This window comes from Bufo bufo, chromosome 11 (genome assembly GCF_905171765.1).
Source record: "Bufo bufo chromosome 11, aBufBuf1.1, whole genome shotgun sequence".
In the NCBI taxonomy this organism is placed as follows: Eukaryota; Metazoa; Chordata; class Amphibia; order Anura; family Bufonidae; genus Bufo; species Bufo bufo.
In genome coordinates, this window is record NC_053399.1 from 18,418,196 (window position 1) to 18,438,413 (window position 20,218).

The 20,218-nt window shown below is 49.7% G+C and overlaps 1 protein-coding gene across 1 annotated transcript in view; it reads left to right on the plus strand.

Annotated features, from left to right (window-relative positions):
• The first annotated feature begins 2,811 nt into the window (after positions 1-2,811).
• Positions 2,812-20,218, plus strand: part of CLMN (calmin) — a 95,228-nt gene continuing 77,821 nt past the window's right edge. Inside the window, exon 1 of the mRNA XM_040412881.1 lies at positions 2,812-3,011. Coding sequence (XP_040268815.1) covers positions 2,930-3,011 — 82 coding nt within the window. The 5' untranslated portion in view covers positions 2,812-2,929. The remainder of the gene's footprint in view (positions 3,012-20,218) is intronic.

Genomic DNA, 20,218 nt, shown 5'->3' on the forward strand with positions numbered 1-20,218 from the left:
TCTCTATTAGGCTGCGTAGCTATAACCACTGAGCGCAATGTATATACAGGCTGTATATAAGACTGCGCACACTCCGTGACTAGGGTCAGCTGAGACTAGGTGACATCTCTTCTTAACAGTTATAACCCATAGGAACCTATTGATATAGTTTCCAGCTTGCAGAGCAGAGCTGCAGTGTAAAGCATGGTGGCCGCAGTCAGGCAGATTGCAAGTTTTAGATTTCAGATTACATTAGACTTAAAGGGGTATTCTAATTAGATGACATTATTCCCTACAGAGCTTAGCTATCTCCGGAGCTCCCTTAGAAATGAAAAGAGCGGCTGCATGCATGCCCATGACCGGCCTCTCTATTTAAGGGGGGCTGCAGGGGATACAGGGCCCCTATTTTTGTGATTGGTGGGGGTCCCAGTAGTAGTGCCCTCATCGATCTAATAGTTATCCCCTATCCTGTGTAATATACCCGGAATACCCCTTTAAATAGAGAATGCAGTGGAGTCATCAATCACAGCTGTGTCCTAGTCTAGCTGCAGTGTAAAGCATGGAGGAAGTAAAGAGAAGCGGCTAATAACGAAGAGAAGAAATGGCAGCATTCTGGGTGATTTTCTTCAGAAGTGACCACACTGACCACAGGGGGCGCCATAAAACAATGTACAAAGTAGGAGTTAGTGGGCAAAATTTTTGGGAAAGTTGGGTGGCTGCCATTACAGTTGCAATAATGGTTGTCACCCAGCTTTTCTAGAGCCCTGAAAAGCAAAGTTACTCAATTATGTAGTGATAAAAGCTGTAACCGCAGCGGAAATGGAATTCAGGACTCTAGGAAAGATGAGTGGCATCCGTTGTGGTCACCCATCTTTTCCGGTACTTATATAGAATTCTTGTTTTGGGCAAAGGTAGGTGACTCTGAGAGGGTAGAGGTGGGCAGAGTACAGGAAGACACATAGGACAGAGAGGGCTCGGCTAGAGCTCAGGTGTGGGTTTGGAGTAGCAGTGTCTGGCAGGGGGTATATGGGGAGTATAATATGGGCAAGGTCCAGATAGGTGGGCAGCATTATGGGCAGAGGGGTACAGTCAACACTCTCCAGATAAAATGACAGGATAGGTGTGTAGAGGGTGTAGGGTGGGCTCTGCCTGGGTGGATGGACAGGATATATGGGCAGAGGTTTATGGGGGGCACTGTAAGGTAATTGGGCAGGATACATGGGCAGAGGTGTAGGGCACTGTCAGGTAAGTGGGCAGGATACTTGGGCAGAGGTGTAGGTGGACACTGTCAGGTAATTGGGCAGAGGTGTAGGTGGGCACTGTCAGGTAATTGGGCAGGATATATGGGCAGAGGTGTATGGTGGGTACTCACCTGGTAAGTGGGCAGGATACATGGGCAGAGGTGTAGGGCACTGTCAGGTAAGTGGGCAGGATACTTGGGCAGAGGTGTAGGTGGACACTGTCAGGTAATTGGGCAGAGGTGTAGGTGGGCACTGTCAGGTAATTGGGCAGGATACATGGGCAGAGGTGTATGGTGGGTACTCACCTGGTAAGTGGGCAGGATGCATGGGCAGAGGTGTAGGTGAACATTGTCTGGTAAGTGGGTAGGAAACATGGGCAGAGGTGTAGGTGGGCACTGTCAGGTAATTGGGCAGGATACATGGGCAGAGGTGTAGGTAGGCACTGTCAGGTAAATTGGCAGAGGTGTAGGTGGGCACTGTCAGGTAATTGGGCAGGATACATGGGCAGAGGTGTATGGTGGGTACTCACCTGGTAAGTGGGCAGGATACATGGGCAGAGGTGTAGATGGGCACTGTCAGGTAAGTGGGAAGGATACATAGGCAGAGGTGTAGGTGGGCACTGTCAGGTAATTGAGCAGAGGTGTAGGTGGGCACTGTCAGGTAAGTGGACAGGATACATGGGCAGAGGTGTAGATGGGCACTGTCAGTTAATTGGGCAGGATATATGGGCAGAGGTGTAGATGGGCACTGTCAGGTAATTGGGCAGAGGTGTAGGTGGGCACTGTCAGGTAATTGGGCAGGATACATGGGCAGAGGTGTATGGTGGGTACTCACCTGGTAAGTGGGCAGGATACATGGGCAGAGGTGTAGGTGGGCACTGTCAGGTAAGTGGGCAGGATACATGGGCAGAGGTGTAGGTGGGCACTGTCAGGTAATTGGGCAGGATACATGGGCAGGGGTGTAGGTGGGCACTGTGAGGTACTTGGGCAGAGGTGTAGGTGGGCACTGTCAGGTAAGTGGGCAGGATACATGGGCAGGGGTGTAGGTGGGCACTGTGAGGTACTTGGGCAGAGGTGTAGGTGGGCACTGTCAAGTAAGTGGGCAGGATACATGGGCAGGGGTGTAGGTGGGCACTGTGAGGTACTTGGGCAGAGGTGTAGGTGGGCACTGTCAGGTAAGTGGGCAGGATACATGGGCAGAGGTGTAGGTGGGCACTGTCAGGTAATTGGGCAGAGGTTTAAGTGGGCACTGTCAGGTAAGTGGGCAGGATACATGGGCAGGGGTGTAGGTGGGCACTGTCAGGTACTTGGGCAGAGGTGTAGGTGGGCACTGTCAGGTAATTGGGCAGAGGTGTAGGTGGGCACTGTGAGGTACTTGGGCAGAGGTGTAGGTGGGCACTGTGAGGTACTTGGCCAGAGGTGTAGGTGGGCGCTGTCAGGGGTAGGTTTCTGGGCACTGTGACGCCAGGAGGGGCAGATTCCAGTGTCCGGGCGGGGTTCCTGGGCAGAGCCGCGGGCACAGCTGGCAGAGGAGGCCGGGCACACGTGGGTTCTCCCCTCCTCCTGCCCACTCAGGGCTCGGGAGGAGGAGCCGCTCTCCCTCCGCTCGTCTCTCCACTTCCTCGGTGAAGTTGTCGCCGCTGCTGCCGGGTGCGGTGCGGACCTCGGGGGGATCGTGAGCCCGGCGCCCCCGCTGCTGCTGCCCCCGCCATGGCCGGACACGAGTGGGACTGGTTCCAGCGAGAGGAGCTGATAGGACAGATCAGTGACATCAGGGTGCAGAACCTGCAAGGTACCGACCCCCGGCACAGCAGCCCGCCCCCCAATATACAATGCACAGCCCTGCACTGGGCACAGCTGCTGCAGAACATCCTGCCTGTCATCATCAAGCTACTTCTCTTCCCTTCTCTGGGGCTTTCTCCACGGTGCCTGGTTTACCTTGGCATTTTAGGGGTTAAGACATAATGACTAATCAATTGAAGAATTATAATTTGGCCATGCTGAGAGTTGTAGTACCCCAGAGGCTAGGGGAGGGGGTTATATATGCTGCTGCGGAAACTCTTTAGCCTCCGATGGCTTCCTATCAGGATGGGGCTGTAGAACTTTTGCCCAACTTTGTTCCCCTCAATGGGTTTTATTGGGGCATGGGGGGTGATAAGGTTGCCCATGCTGCGGAACTACAACCCCCAGCATGACCAGGGAACAATGTGGCTGGGGCCCCTTGCTGCCTCTTGTGACCCGGGGGCTGCCAACAACCAAGGCGGCAAACCAACCTGTAACTGCTGCTGCCATATGTATATTGTATTTATCTGTGCCATGATGGGAGTTGTAGTCCCACAGAAGCTTGACAGCATATGGTTTCCTACCTGATTTATAAAGGCAGAGACCAAGGTCAGCCAGCACCCTGGAAAGGTTCTGCCCCCGGGCACAGTGTTTTCACGGATCCGCTGCCAAGTGTATAATGAGGCGGAGAAGGATCCGTGAAGTTATTCCTGAGACACCAGGATGTGACTACAACTCCGCTCGTCTTCATGGGACCTGCAGGCTTCGTACTAAGTGCAGAGACGTCTCCTCTCCTGTCCAATATCCATTCAGTCACTACATGTATCTGTTTCTGGGAAAGCTGGGTGACAACCAGTATGACCGCCATTACAGTTACCTCAGGGGTGCCACTTTCTGATGCCCCTGAAGGGCAGAGCTGCCTTGGTATGTAGTGATTTGGGGGTGCCCGGTCTCACCACTGTATACCCAGTCAATTCTGCTGTGTCCAGAAAAGCTGGGTGACAACCAACCACACTTAAAACTGACGAAGGGGTTGTCACCCAGCTTTCCCAGACACCAGAGGAGTGCATTTCCCTAGATATGAAGGGATGCACCCTATTCTCTATGACTAGACAGTCTTGCTGTTCACATGGAAAAGCTGGGTGACAACCAACAGATACCCTTTGAGCTCACTAAGTGGTTGTCACCCAGCTTTCCCAGACACCAGAACAGCACATTTCTCTAGATATGAAATGATACCCCCTACTCTATACGAGGAGCCTTTCTGTTCATATGGAAAAGCTGGGTGACAACCAATAATAAGCTCACTAGGTGGTTGTCACCCAGCTTTCCCAGACACCAGAACAGCACCTACATATGAAATAATACCCCCTATTCTATATGAGGAGCCTCATATGGGGGTTGACAACCAATAACCGCCATCAGAGCTCCCTAAGAGGTTGTCACCCAGCTTTCCCAGACACCAAAGAGCCCATCTCTCTAGATATGAAGGCATACTCCCTATTCTATATGAGGAGACTTTCAGTTCCCATGGAAAAGCTGGGTGACAACCACTAACCCCCATCAGAGCTCCATAAGAGGTCGTCACCCAGCTTGCCCAGACACCAGAACAGCACCTACATATGAAATAATACCCCCTATAGGAGTCTCATATGTGGATTGACAACCACTAACCCCCATCAGAGCTTTATAAGAGGTTGTCACCCAGCTTTCCCAGACACCGAAGAGCCAATTTATCTGGATATAAAGGCATACAGACTATTCTATATGAGGAGCCTTTCAGTTCCCATGGAAAAGCTGGGTGACAACCACTAACCTCCCTTAGAACTCACTAATAGGTTGTCACCCAGCTTTCCCAGACACCATTTTCTTAGCTATGAAATAATACACCCTATTCTATATCACCAGGCAGCCTTGCTGTTCACATACCTGGGAAAGTTGGGTGACAACTCCCATATAAGTGTTATTGGTGGCCCTGACTACCCCCCTTCCCATGTATGCTACCAATCTGCCCACCCCAAGCCTTCCCTGGACAAACGGGTGACACTGACCACCCCTACGGAAGTTGTACCGGTGACCCAGCTTTCCCAGAAACAGCTAAACAACCTGAACGGAGTTTGTATAAACTGTGCCTACTCGTACCGGTCGCTTCCTACGGCTATGTTCACACTTATAGCAGCTTTGTTGCAGGAAATTCTGCGACGATTGACCTATTCATGAATGGAGCTTGCAAAAATCCAAGCACCCGCTGCAGAAACGTCCCCGTCTTCGTGCGTGGAACGGATTCGTAATTGCAGGGATTACCGCAACAAATCTGCCGCGTAGTAACAGGTAAAGGACGGATACATTGTTGCACTGTGCTCCGCACCCGGCTGCGAAGGGTTAATCAGCCGGTGACCTGCACCATCTGTCTTGTACGGGTTGTTCCTGGAAACATCAAAGGGCGGCCGTTTGTGGGTGAGAGCGTCGCAGGCTTGGGTGTATAGGGGCCGACAACCCACACCTAGCCGCGGCGGGAACATCGTAAACCGCGTTTTATTAAGTTGCATAAGTATTAGTCCCCTTATGTACTAAGGGACGCAGGATGGAAGGGTGATTCAATGAGACACTGGGGACACTCCTGCTGGAGTTAAAAAGCACCTGTAAGCATACTGCCTGGTAGGGGTGATCCTGCTGCTTAAAGTGGTACCAAAGCTGAAGTGCACTAGGCTACGCCCCTCATGCACTGAAGCCCTCATTCGCATAAAGAATAAAAGTCTTTCTTTTTTTTCATGGGAATATGGCAATTGGTTTTCACAAGAGTTTAAGCAGCAGGATCAACCCTATCAGGCAGCGATCCTACTGACAGATGCCATGCTTTCACACCCAAGGTCAGGACAGCCCGGGAAGTTTTTGGTGGCAGGAGCCACTGACTGTTTCGTCCTCTCATACTTGGTGACATTGACGTCATTTTGCAGGGGGGGGGGCCTGTGCGCATTTCTATAGGAAAAGAGAAAGGGGCGCTAGGACGAGCGTCTCCGTTTTTTATGGTCCCCAAAGCATCTACATGCACGTGTGTGGAGAAGCAGCCATAAGCCTTCATAAGAAGCAATATAGCAGCAAATCCCTAATATAAAAGCGATTGTACAGGTAGATTAGGAAATCAGGGCCACTTTCTTCCAAAAACAGCGCCACCTCTCTCCACAGGTTATGGGCGGTGTTGCAGCTCGGCTCCATTCACTTCAATGGAGTGGAGCTGCAATACCAGAAACAACCTGTGAACAAGTGTGGCGCTGTTTCTGAAGGAAAGCAGCCACGTTTAGTAGGGTTTCTAATCCTGTACAACCCCTTTAAGAGTTGGTTTTCCCCTCCCTCTGTGAATGTGTCAGCTGGCGTGCGGTGACTTCTCCTGGCTATGGTCACGTGGGATCGGTTCCTGGCAAAGGTCAGTGTTTTCTAGTGACGTCACTTGATGTCCTTGCTATTTTATCTTCACCTGGGCAGAGTTTTCTACAGGAAGCTCCTTGAGATCTGATAAAGTTTGGTGTGATTTCCAGACTACACCTCCCAGCAGGCTGCAGACTGGGGCTTGTAGTTATCTGGGTAGCCATGCACTGCTATAACTCCTTCTGTTGAGATGTGTAACCTGATCACTGTGGTTTGTCCCTCCTGGGCTGCCATAGTTTAGGTTCTGCAGAAGGGGGCAGATAATCAGAGTGGAAAGGGAGGAGAGGGCAGGGGCTGTGCAGTTCTGTGAGGCCTGGGTGACTCTGTGACTACAGCAAAGCTCCACAGCTCATAGAAATGGCTGCTATAACTTAGTTACCTCCTGGACCATGCGCAGGATAAGGCCTCTTGCACATGACCGTATGGCTTTTTCAATAGTTGGCGGTCTGCAAAAAACGGATCCGCAAAAAATACGGATGACGTCTGTGTGTATTCCGTTTTTTGCAGAACGGAACAGCTGGCCCCTGATAGAACAGTACTATGCTTGTCCGTTATGCGGACAATATTAGGACATGTTCTATCTTTGAACGGAACGGAAAAACGGAAATACAGAGTACCTTCTGTATACTACGGTTCGTATACAGAACGCAAAAAACGGAACGTAAACGGAAAAAAAACGTTTGTGTGCAAGAGGCCTACAGTAAAGATTTTATAGTCAGACTACTGTCACCCCCTGCTGAGCATAGTACAAATTGTAAAGAGGAATGTGGGATAGGAGGTAGCAACTTTTCTGAACATATACTTGTCAGAGATGGAATCTAGACCATGCATGAAGGGATCTGGGGGGGGGGGGGGGGCAAAGTGGAGGAGACAGAGGAGTCTGGAGGGGACATAGGGGTCTGGGCAGCACAAAGAGGACTGGAGGCCATAGAGGAGTCTGGAGGGGTAGAGGAGTCTGGAGGGGACAAAGAGGTCTGGAGGGGGTAGAGGAGTCTGGAGGGGACAAAGAGGTCTGGAGGGGGTAGAGGAGTCTGGAGGGGTAGAGGAGTCTGGAGGGGACAAAGGTGTCTGGAGGGGGTAGAGGAGTCTGGAGGGGTAGAGGAGTCTGGAGGGGGTAGAGGAGTCTGGAGGGGGTAGAGGAGTCTGGAGGGGTAGAGGAGTCTGGAGGGGTAGAGGTGTCTGGAGGGGTAGAGGTGTCTGGAGGGGGCAGAGGAGTCTGGAGGGGTAGAGGAGTCTGGAGGGGGTAGAGGAGTCTGGAGGGGTAGAGGAGTCTGGAGGGGACAAAGAGGTCTGGAGGGGGTAGAGGAGTCTGGAGGGGGCAAAGGTGTCTGGAGGGGGTAGAGGAGTCTGGAGGGGTAGAGGAGTCTGGAGGGGGTAGAGGAGTCTGGAGGGGTAGAGGAGTCTGGAGGGGGTAGAGGAGTCTGGAGGGGGTAGAGGAGTCTGGAGGGGGCAGAGGAGTCTGGAGGGGGTAGAGATGTCTGGAGGGGGCAGAGGAGTCTGGAGGGGGCAGAGGAGTCTGGAGGGGACAAAGAGGTCTGGAGGGGGTAGAGGTGTCTGGAGGGGCTAGAGGTGTCTGGAGGGGTAGAGGAGTCTGGAGGGGGTAGAGGAGTCTGGAGGGGGTAGAGGAGTCTGGAGGGGGCAGAGGAGTCTGGAGGGGACAAAGAGGTCTGGAGGGGGTAGAGGTGTCTGGAGGGGGTAGAGGAGTCTGGAGGGGTAGAGGAGTCTGGAGGGGGTAGAGGAGTCTGGAGGGGGTAGAGGAGTCTGGAGGGGGCAGAGGAGTCTGGAGGGGGTAGAGATGTCTGGAGGGGGTAGAGATGTCTGGAGGGGGTAGAGGTGTCTGGAGGGGGCAGAGGAGTCTGAAGGGGGTAGAGGTGTCTGGAGGGGGCAGATAATCAGAGTGGAAAGGGAGGAGAGGGCAGGGGCTGTGCAGTTCTGTGAGGCCTGGGTGACTCTGTGACTACAGCATAGCTCCACAGCTCATAGAAATGGCTGCTATAACTTAGTTACCTCCTGGATCATGCGCAGGATAAGGCCTCTTGCACATGACCGTATGGCTTTTTCAGTAGTTGGCGGTCTGCAAAAAACGGATCCGCAAAAAATACGGATGACGTCTGTGTGTATTCCGTTTTTTGCAGAACGGAACAGCTGGCCCCTGATAGAACAGTTCTATGCTTGTCCGTTATGCGGACAATATTAGGACATGTTCTATCTTTGAACGGAACGGAAAAACGGAAATACAGAGTACCTTCTGTATACTACGGTTCGTATACAGAACGCAAAAAACGGAACGTAAACGGAAAAAAAACGTTTGTGTGCAAGAGGCCTACAGTAAAGATTTTATAGTCAGACTACTGTCACCCCCTGCTGAGCATAGTACAAATTGTAAAGAGGAATGTGGGATAGGAGGTAGCAACTTTTCTGAACATATACTTGTCAGAGATGGAATCTAGACCATGCATGAAGGGATCTGGGGGGGGGGGGGCAAAGTGGAGGAGACAGAGGAGTCTGGAGGGGACATAGGGGTCTGGGCAGCACAAAGAGGACTGGAGGCCATAGAGGAGTCTGGAGGGGTAGAGGAGTCTGGAGGGGGTAGAGGAGTCTGGAGGGGACAAAGAGGTCTGGAGGGGGTAGAGGAGTCTGGAGGGGTAGAGGAGTCTGGAGGGGACAAAGGTGTCTGGAGGGGGTAGAGGAGTCTGGAGGGGTAGAGGAGTCTGGAGGGGGTAGAGGAGTCTGGAGGGGTAGAGGTGTCTGGAGGGGGCAGAGGAGTCTGGAGGGGTAGAGGAGTCTGGAGGGGGTAGAGGAGTCTGGAGGGGTAGAGGAGTCTGGAGGGGACAAAGAGGTCTGGAGGGGGTAGAGGAGTCTGGAGGGGGCAAAGGTGTCTGGAGGGGGTAGAGGAGTCTGGAGGGGGCAAAGGTGTCTGGAGGGGGTAGAGGAGTCTGGAGGGGTAGAGGAGTCTGGAGGGGGTAGAGGAGTCTGGAGGGGTAGAGGAGTCTGGAGGGGGTAGAGGAGTCTGGAGGGGGTAGAGGAGTCTGGAGGGGGCAGAGGAGTCTGGAGGGGGTAGAGATGTCTGGAGGGGGCAGAGGAGTCTGGAGGGGGCAGAGGAGTCTGGAGGGGGTAGAGGAGTCTGGAGGGGTAGAGGAGTCTGGAGGGGGTAGAGGAGTCTGGAGGGGGTAGAGGAGTCTGGAGGGGGCAGAGGAGTCTGGAGGGGGTAGAGATGTCTGGAGGGGGTAGAGATGTCTGGAGGGGGTAGAGGTGTCTGGAGGGGGCAGAGGAGTCTGAAGGGGGTAGAGGTGTCTGGAGGGGGCAGATAATCAGAGTGGAAAGGGAGGAGAGGGCAGGGGCTGTGCAGTTCTGTGAGGCCTGGGTGACTCTGTGACTACAGCATAGCTCCACAGCTCATAGAAATGGCTGCTATAACTTAGTTACCTCCTGGATCATGCGCAGGATAAGGCCTCTTGCACATGACCGTATGGCTTTTTCAGTAGTTGGCGGTCTGCAAAAAACGGATCCGCAAAAAATACGGATGACGTCTGTGTGTATTCCGTTTTTTGCAGAACGGAACAGCTGGCCCCTGATAGAACAGTTCTATGCTTGTCCGTTATGCGGACAATATTAGGACATGTTCTATCTTTGAACGGAACGGAAAAACGGAAATACAGAGTACCTTCTGTATACTACGGTTCGTATACAGAACGCAAAAAACGGAACGTAAACGGAAAAAAAAGTTTGTGTGCAAGAGGCCTACAGTAAAGATTTCATAGTCAGACTACTGTCACCCCCTGCTGAGCATAGTACAAATTGTAAAGAGGAATGTGGGATAGGAGGTAGCAACTTTTCTCAACATATACTTGTCAGAGATGGAATCTAGACCATGCATGAAGGGATCTGGGGGGGGGGGGGGGGGGCAAAGTGGAGGAGACAGAGGAGTCTGGAGGGGACAGAAAATTCAGGAGGGGACATAGGGGTCTGGGCAGCACAAAGAGGACTGGAGGGCATAGAGGAGTCTGGAGGGCGTAGAGGAGTCTGGAGGGGGTAGAGGAGTCTGGAGGGGACAAAGAGGTCTGGAGGGGGTAGAGGTGTCTGGAGGGGGTAGAGGTGTCTGGAGGGGGTAGAGGAGTCTGGAGGGGGGTAGAGGTGTCTGGAGGGGGTAGAGGAGTCTGGAGGGGGTAGAGATGTTGAGGGGGCAGAGGAGTCTGGAGGGGGCAGAGGAGTCTGAAGGGGGTAGAGGTGTCTGGAGGGGGCAGAGGAGTCTGGAGGGGGTAGAGGAGTCTGGAGGGGGTAGAGGTGTCTGGAGGGGGTAGAGGAGTCTGGAGGGGGTAGAGATGTCTGGAGGGGGCAGAGGAGTCTGAAGGGGGCAGAGGAGTCTGAAGGGGGTAGAGGTGTCTGGAGGGGGTAGAGGAGTCTGGAGGGGGTAGAGGAGTCTGGAGGGGGTAGAGGTGTCTGGAGGGGGTAGAGGTGTCTGGAGGGGTAGAGGAGTCTGGAGGGGGTAGAGGTGTCTGGAGGGCGTAGAGGAGTCTGGAGGGGGTAGAGGAGTCTGGAGGGGACAAAGAGGTCTGGAGGGGGTAGAGGTGTCTGGAGGGGGTAGAGGTGTCTGGAGGGGGTAGAGGTGTCTGGAGGGGGTAGAGGAGTCTGGAGGGGGGTAGAGGTGTCTGGAGGGGGTAGAGGAGTCTGGAGGGGGTAGAGATGTTGAGGGGGCAGAGGAGTCTGGAGGGGGCAGAGGAGTCTGAAGGGGGTAGAGGTGTCTGGAGGGGGCAGAGGAGTCTGGAGGGGGTAGAGGAGTCTGGAGGGGGTAGAGGTGTCTGGAGGGGGTAGAGGAGTCTGGAGGGGGTAGAGATGTCTGGAGGGGGCAGAGGAGTCTGAAGGGGGCAGAGGAGTCTGAAGGGGGTAGAGGTGTCTGGAGGGGGTAGAGGTATCTGGAGGGGGCAGAGGAGTCTGAAGGGGGTAGAGGTGTCTGGAGGGGGCAGAGGAGTCTGGAGGGGGCAGAGGTGTCTGGAGGGGGTAGAGGAGTCTGGAGGGGGTAGAGGTGTCTGGAGGGGGTAGAGGAGTCTGGAGGGGGTAGAGATGTCGAGGGGGCAGAGGAGTCTGGAGGGGGCAGAGGAGTCTGAAGGGGGTAGAGGTGTCTGGAGGGGGTAGAGGAGTCTGGAGGGGATAGAAGAGTCTGGAGGGGGCAGAGGTGTCTGGAGGGGGCAGAGGAGTTGAGCGGGTAGAGGAGTCTGGAGGGAGCAGAGGTACAATGTATCAGCGCAGGTACAATGTATCAGGGCAGGTACAATGTATCAGAGCAGGTACAATGTATCAGGGCAGGTACAATGTATCAGCGCAGGTACAATGTAGAGGAGTCTACCTGCCCTGATACATTGTACTCTGCTCTGATACATTGTACCTCCAGACTCCTCTACATTGTCAGCACAGGTACAATGTATCAGAGCAGGTACAATGTATCAGTGCAGGTACAATGTATCAGCGCAGGTACAATGTATCAGGGCAGGTACAATGTATCAGTGAAGGTACAATGTATCAGTGCAGGTACAATATATAAGCGCAGGTACAATGTATCGGAGCAGGTACAATGTATCAGAGCAGGTACAATGTATCGGAGCAGGTACAATGTATCGGAGCAGGTACAATGTATCAGAGCAGGTACAATGTATCGGAGCAGGTACAATGTATCGGAGCAGGTACAATGTATCAGAGCAGGTACAATGTATCAGAGAAGGTACAATGTATCATTCTGGAGTCCAGGCTGTTTACAGAAGATTATGTAGACCTGATATAATTGTAGGAAAGCCAGAGATATGAAAATAGTTAGGTTGGTATGGATTTTCAACCTCAAGATGCAAGCAAAAATGTCCCCGTTCAGTGACAGCAAGCACAGATGTTGTAAATGGTAAAGCATTTCAGTTAGAAGTCTGCAAATCTTTTCATTATACCATGATCCCCATAAATGTAATTATTTAGAAGCTGATACTTGTGCTGTCTCCGATAGAAACCAAGTGGCAGTCAGGACCACTGCTTGCTGTATGTGACTGTGCAGCAGTTTCTGCTTGCATCATGTTGTTATTCCAGCCTGTGTTGTTTCCTGGGTGGTTAGAGGGAATGTTTGTACAAGACGGAGTTGTCATGAGTCTGGGCCTGGAGGTCACCGAGCAGTCAACAGGCACCTGTAGCCCCCTGTGTTACCCCAAGGCTAGGGGCCTTTTGATGAAATCAGTGACCTGTGACACCAGCATCTATGGGGGAGGGAAGAATGAGAGTAGGGGTAGGAATGTCCCAGTAACAATGGAGTCTGTCTGTGATGAGGAGGAGCTGGTCCTAAATAGTTCACATTGTTCCAGGCATCATGGCTGCCATGTAACACGGTGACCCCCCAGGAAGGGAAATCTTGTCGTATCCATAAGACTGAGTTCACATCTGCATCGGAGCCTTAGTTAGGGGACAGATTCCACCAAAAGTACAGGACAAAAAAGGGTAGCATGCTGCCAGACTACTGAACGGACACTTGACGGACCCCATTATAGTCAATGGGCACCATACATGTCAGGTTTTGCCGGATTTGGCACTTTTTTATTATTTTCTTTGTTCTGTTCTTATATCGGAGCCAAACAATGAAAATCATTATTGCTGATGTGAAGAAGTCCTAATCCAAAATGTATTAAAAGTTTGCAGGTAATACAGGGATCCGTAAAGGCTGCTTCATGAGCGGACAAGCCACAAAGGGCTAACACAATATGACCAATGCACAATAAAGTGTGTGTGGGGGGGGGGGGGGGGGCTAAACATTATTCAATTTATCCATTACTAATCCTGATTAACAAGAATTATACTTCAGAGCTGCGCTCACTATTCTGCTGGTGCAGTCACTGTGTACATACATTACTTATCCTGTACTGATCCTGAGTTACATCCTACATTATACTCCAGAGCTGCACTCACTATTCTGCTGGTGCAGTCACTGTGTACATACATTACTTATCCTGTACTGATCCTGAGTTACATCCTACATTATACTCCAGAGCTGCACTCACTATTCTGCTGGTGCAGTCACTGTGTACATACATTACATTACTTATCCTGTACTGATCCTGAGTTACATCCTGTATTATACCCCAGAGCTGCACTCACTATTCTGCTGGTGCAGTCACTGTGTACATACATTACTTATCCTGTACTGATCCTGAGTTACATCCTGTATTATACTCCAGAGCTGCACTCACTATTCTGCTGGTGCAGTCACTGTATACATACATTACTTATCCTGTACTGATCCTGAGTTACATCCTGTATTATACTCCAGAGCTGCACTCACTATTCTGCTGGTGCAGTCACTGTTTACATACATTACTTATCCTGTACTGATCCTGAGTTATATCCTGTATTATACTCCAGAGCTGCACTCACTATTCTGCTGGTGCAGTCACTGTGTACATACATTACTTATCCTGTACTGATCCTGAGTTACATCCTGTATTATACTCCAGAGCTGCACTCACTATTCTGCTGGTGCAGTCACTGTGTACATACATTACTTATCCTGTACTGATCCTGAGTTACATCCTGTATTATACTCCAGAGCTGCACTCACTATTCTGCTGGTGCAGTCACTGTGTACATACATTACATTACTTATCCTGTACAGATCCTGAGTTACATCCTGTATTATACTCCAGAGCTGCACTCACTATTCTGCTGGTGCAGTCACTGTGTACATACATTACTTATCCTGTACTGATCCTGAGTTACATCCTGTATTATACTCCAGAGCTGCACTCACTATTCTGCTGGTGCAGTCACTGTGTACATACATTACTTATCCTGTACTGATCCTGCGTTACACCCTGTATTATACTCCAGAGCTGCACTCACTATTCTGCTGGTGCAGTCACTGTGTACATACATTACTTATCTTGTACTGACCCTGAGTTACATCCTGTATTATACTGCAGAGCTGCACTCACTATTCTGCTGGTGGAGTCACTGTGTACATACATTACTTATCCTGTACTGATCCTGAGTTTTAGAATCCCCTAAGCTGGCGGTGGATCTGCCGGAGTTATGAGGAGGCGTCGGACTCTCCATATCTTTGGCGGATCCTCAGCCACTTCTGAATGTAAAGTATGAAGAAGCCAGCACTCGCTGCCCGGAAGAAGAGCCCACTCCACAATAATCAATTAAGAAAGACTCCCAGCCGCTGTGTCTTGATGCAGATAAACTGTTTATTCCATAGATAGAAATGGTCCTACAACCAGGACGCGTTTCGGCAATGTGCCTTCATCAACAGTTGATGATACCTGTTGATGAAGGCACATTGCCGAAACGCGTCCTGGTTGTAGGACCATTTCTATCTATGGAATAAACAGTTTATCTGCATCAAGACACAGCTGCTGGGAGTCTTTCTTAATTGACTTCTAAATGTAAGACAGTTTCCTGCCGGCCGTCCCCTTCCCCGCCCCCACACCACGGCCACTTTTTTAGACCTGCCGTGATCGGGGAGAAGTCGCAGATTGTGGCGCAACTAACCATCTGAAATACGCCTAATTTTGCCGTATTTGAGCTTGATAAATGACCCCCTATGTGTGTATCGTAGTAGAGGCGCACTTTGTGTATGTGTTGTATATTATGTGACTGTTGCTCTTTATGTTATATACATGTAGTGTATGAACCTGTGTTACAGTGTGTATGTGCACATTTGTGCTATGTGTATTAGGGCTTATGCACATGAACGGCAGGCGGATCCAGACCCCCCATTCAACTTGAATGGGTCCGTGACCTGTCCGCGCCGCCCAAAAATATTTATTTTGCGGTGCGGAGGCACGGAAAGAAACACCATGAAGCGCTCCGCAGTGCTTCCATGCTGTTCTGTGCCTTAGTTTTGCACCGGGTCTGCATCCGGGATATGGTGTGCACGCGGCCGGTGCCCGTATATATTGCAGACCCGCTGTTTGCGGGCAACAATACGTGCACGGACGGGCAGCCTGAGCCCCTATGTTCGTGGCATGCAGCGTACGTGTGAATGTATGTTTATATTGTATATGTACAGTATATTATGTGTATACTGCTGTTACTATGTATGTGTGTATAGTGCGTGCATATTATGTACGGTGCATGTTTTATAGTGTCTATGTATATTACTGTATATCACATATTTTGTAAATGCTATATACATGTGTGTGATGTATTTATGTTACGCGTGTGTACAGTATATATTATGTATGTGTGTATGTACATTGTGTACAATATGTGTTTATAACTGTGTATATTATGTACTAGCGTGCAGTGTATGTATGTTATATACAGTACATGTGTGTAATGTACTTGTGTAGTGTATGTATATGTTAACTACATGTGTGTAGTACATTTGTACATAGTATACAGTACAGACCAAAAGTTTGGACACACCTTCTCATTCAAAGAGTTTTCTTTATTTTCATGACTATGAAGGCATCAAAACTATGAATTAACACATGTGGAATTATATACATAACAAACAAGTGTGAAACAACTGAAAATATGTCATATTCTAGGTTCTTCAAAGTAGCCACCTTTTGCTTTGATTACTGCTTTGCACACTCTTGGCATTCTCTCTTGATTAGCTTCAAGAGGTAGTCCTCTGAAATGGTCTTCCAACAGTCTTGAAGGAGTTCCCAGAGAAGCTTAGCACTTGTTGGCCCTTTTGCCTTCACTCTGCGGTCCAGCTCACCCCAAACCATCTCGATTGGGTTCAGGTCCGGTGACTGTGGAGGCCAGGTCATCTGGCGCAGCACCCCATCACTCTCCTTCATGGTCAAATAGCCCTTACTTTCAAAGTTTTCCCAATTTTTCGGCTGACTGACCTTCATTTCTTAAAGTAATGATGGCCACTCGTTTTTCTTTACTTAGCTGCTTTTTTCTTGCCATAATACAAATTCTAACAGTCTATTCATTAGGACTATCAGCTGTGTATCCACCTGACTTCTCCTCAACGCAACTGATGGTCCCAACCCCATTTATAAGGTAAGAAATCCCACTTATTAAACCTGACAGGGCACACCTGTGAAGTGAAAACCATTTGAGGGGACTACCTCTTGAAGCTCATCAAGAGAATACCAAGAGTGTACAAAGCAGTAATCAAAGCAAAAGGTGGCTACTTTGAAGAACCTAGAATATGACATATTTTCAGTTGTTTCACACTTGTTTGTTATGTATATAATTCCACATGTGTTAATTCATAGTTTTGATGCCTTCATAGTCATGAAAATAAAGAAAACTCTTTGAATGAGAAGGTGTGTCCAAACTTTTGGTCTGTACTGTATGTATATGTTATTGTACATGTATAGTGTATGTATATGTGAGTAGTTTCTGTATATGTTGTGCACATGTGTTTATTGTGTGTATATGTGTGTAGGATCTGTATATATATGTTATGTACATGTATAGTGTATGTGTTTGTAGTGTATATATGTTATGTTCATGTGTTTAGTGTGTGTATATGTGAGTAGTGTTTGTACATGTTTTTGACATGTGTATAGTATGTCCTCATAGATTGTAAGCTCTTGCGAGCAGGGACCTCTCTCCTCTAGTTGACATGTTTGTCGCTACGCTATTTATGATCCTGATTGTACCGCGCTGCGGAATATGTGGATTGTTATTATTATTATTATTATGTACGATGCACGTTTCCTGCAGAGTGAGTTCTGCTCAGCGATGTGGAAGCGAGCGCAGTCCTTCGGGGAGCGGTTTATTTTTAGTCTGCCTTTGGATCAGTCGCTATCGCCCGGCGCCGCTCTGCTCTCTCCGCCATCGCTGGGGGGATCCTGGGGAGAGACAGGTTCGGAGGCTGGAGGCAGCGCAGGCAGATCTGACAGCCGGGCGGACACCGATAATTAGAGGCTGAGCGACCTTTAAAAACCGCAGAGAAACGATGAGCTGAGAGGCAGAGCCCACCCGGGTGCGCAGGGTCGGATCGCAGGGTCGGTGCGCAGGGTATCCTCCGTCAGTCTGCCATTCAGTTGCTGTATCTGCGGCTGCTGAGCTGAATGCAGATTTTGCTCGGTTCTAGGGTGGTTTGGGCCATGCTGGGTGCAGGGTGGTGGAAGCCCCGGATCATGGAGCATTGGGGGAAATGCCTCTATTGTTTTATTATTATTATTATTATTATTATTATTATTATTATTATTATTATTATTATTATTATTATTTTACCCTTTTTACCTGGGCAGTCCTAAGGCAGGGATCAGCAGCCTCCATCACTCCAGAAACTACAACTCCCAGAATCCTTCTGTCACTTCTGTGGGGGTTACAAGAACAGCTGAGTAAATGTGCATGCTGGGAGTTGTAGTTTCATAGCTGCTGGAGTCCTGGAGGCTGCTGTTCCCTGCCTTAGGGTAAACTAACAAAACAAGATATCACTGCCTTGGGCACCCCCCAAAAAAAATCATTGATCTCTAGCCTGCGGGTCTCACAGGGTCCCCCCCCCCCCCATATATTTTATATATTGTCTTTTTGCCTGGCTGGGCGTTAAAGCAAAGCCTTCAGTAAATGTTTTCTGTAGAACACAAGCAGCTCCAGTGCAGACCTATTTGTCTCCATGGTTACAGACTACAAACAGACCCAGTGTGTAGTCGGATCCTGCAGTCCTGGGTTACTTCCCTCCCCTCTGCCTCCTCTTCTTCATATTCTCCACATAGTAGAGCAGTGAGGGGACAACACAGACGACACAGGGTTTATTCGTAGTCTGTCACCATGGAGACACCTAGGTCCGCACAGGAGCTGCATACACAAAACGGTAGCAGATTTTTAATCAATACTAATTGCCGGTATGCTATAAAAGGCTGGTTACATAATGCTCTACAGCCGACACTATTACTCCTATCAGTGACAGCAGATTATATTTGTTACTATGTTTCTTTAGGCATTAGTGTATCTTGTGCAGTTTCCTCCGCTCTCGTGCCACTTGGCTCCTTTCCCTTATAGTAAGTACTAGTGGCACCTTGTCCCTTGCGATGCCAAAAATAGAAGCTGGCACGGAGTGGAAATAACCCTTCTACACCCAGAGAGCGGGCATATTCCGTGTCAGCAGTTTTTTGCGGAGCCATTAAAATGAATGGGTCCGCATCCTATCCGCAAAAAAAAAAACGGAACGGACACGGAAACAAACAACGTTCGTGTGCATGTAGCCTACATTCCGTTTTTTTTTTTTGCTGACCCATTTAAATGAATGGTTCCGTATACGGACCGTAAGGCTACATGCACTATTTTTTTTTGCCGAGCAACAGAACGGACATACCGATGCGGACAACACACGATGTGCTGTCCGCATTTTTTGCGGACCCATTGAAATTAATGGCTCCGCATCATATCCGCAAAAAAAAAACGGATCGGACACGGAAACAAAATACGGTCATGTGCATGAGGCCTATACAGAATGCAAAAAAACGGAACGGAAACGGGGAAAAAAACCCGATCGTGTGCATGAGGCCTAAGCCAGGATAAACCCCCCCTGCTGTAATGGCAGCTGTAGTGGTTGTCACCCAGCTTTCCCAGACTCCCGCATGGGACATCTACCTAGTCATGTATCACTGTATAACTACGGCCTGAGGAGGAGCTATAATTGTCATCCTATCGGTTGTCACCCAGCTTTCCCAGGACCCTGAATGGCTAGCTTGCCTAGTCATGGATCCATCACTGTAGAACCACGCAGATATTCGGAAGCCGATGGATGGTGACCCCTGGCCATATTGGTTTTCACCCAGATTTTTCTGCAAGAAATAAAATCTTGACGGCTTGGGGGGGTCGTGCTGGCTGTGTGGAGACTATAACTCTCAGCATGCTCTGAGACTGGACAATGAATTTGGCCTTGTTTCTTTTTTTTTAAAATCTGACGCCAAAGACCAGCGGCGAACAATAAACTACTGAAAAGTCGCTGGAAGAAAGGAGGCACATTCCTGGTTAGTGGTTCAGCCAAGCAGAAAATGATCAGGGCGCCTCCAAAGTCCACTCTGTAGAGGCCCTTTAAGGGTTAAGGTCGTCTCACTCCAGCAAGTGGCATTTATCATGTAGAGAAAGTTAATACCAGACACGTGCTAATGTATTGTTATTCTCCATATTAGTTCCTTCGCTGGCTGGATTCTTTTTTTCATCGCTGCTCGTTTCCATGGTTACGACCGCCCTCCAATCCAGCAGCAGTGGTCGCGATTGCACACTATAGGAAAAAGCACTGGCCTATGGGCGCTCCCACGCTCCTGGCGCTTTTTCCTATAATGTGCAAGCACGACCACCGCTGCTGGATTAGCAGGGTGGTCGTAACCACTGGGAAAAATGAACCAAGCCAGCAAAGGAGGCAATATGGAGAATCACAATACATTAGTAAGTGCCTTGTATTAACTTTCTCTACATGATAAATGTGATTTGATAAAGTGAGACGACGACCCCTTTAAGAGCAATATATATTTAGATATATTGTGCATCCTGAGCTTATTGGAGCATGAATAGAATGCCAGAACTGCAGTGAAGACTGACACACTGGCATAGCGGTCTGGGAGAAGGTGCAGCAAGGTGGCGGTGTAAGACAGGTTTATATGCTGGGTATCTGGGAGATTGGAGGAACACCACACCCTCCCTGCCGAAATGGGGCTGAATTTCAGTTTTCTGCAATAGACCCGAAAGGGAGCGCCGCTGTGTAGAGAAAATGGGGCTGCAGACCCTCTGTTGCCATGATTAGTGGGGGACCCCCAGCTATCAGCAAGGATTAGCATATGCTGAGAAATAGCAATTTGGTGGAATATTCCTTTAAACGCCCGTTTTGCCCTTGTGTCT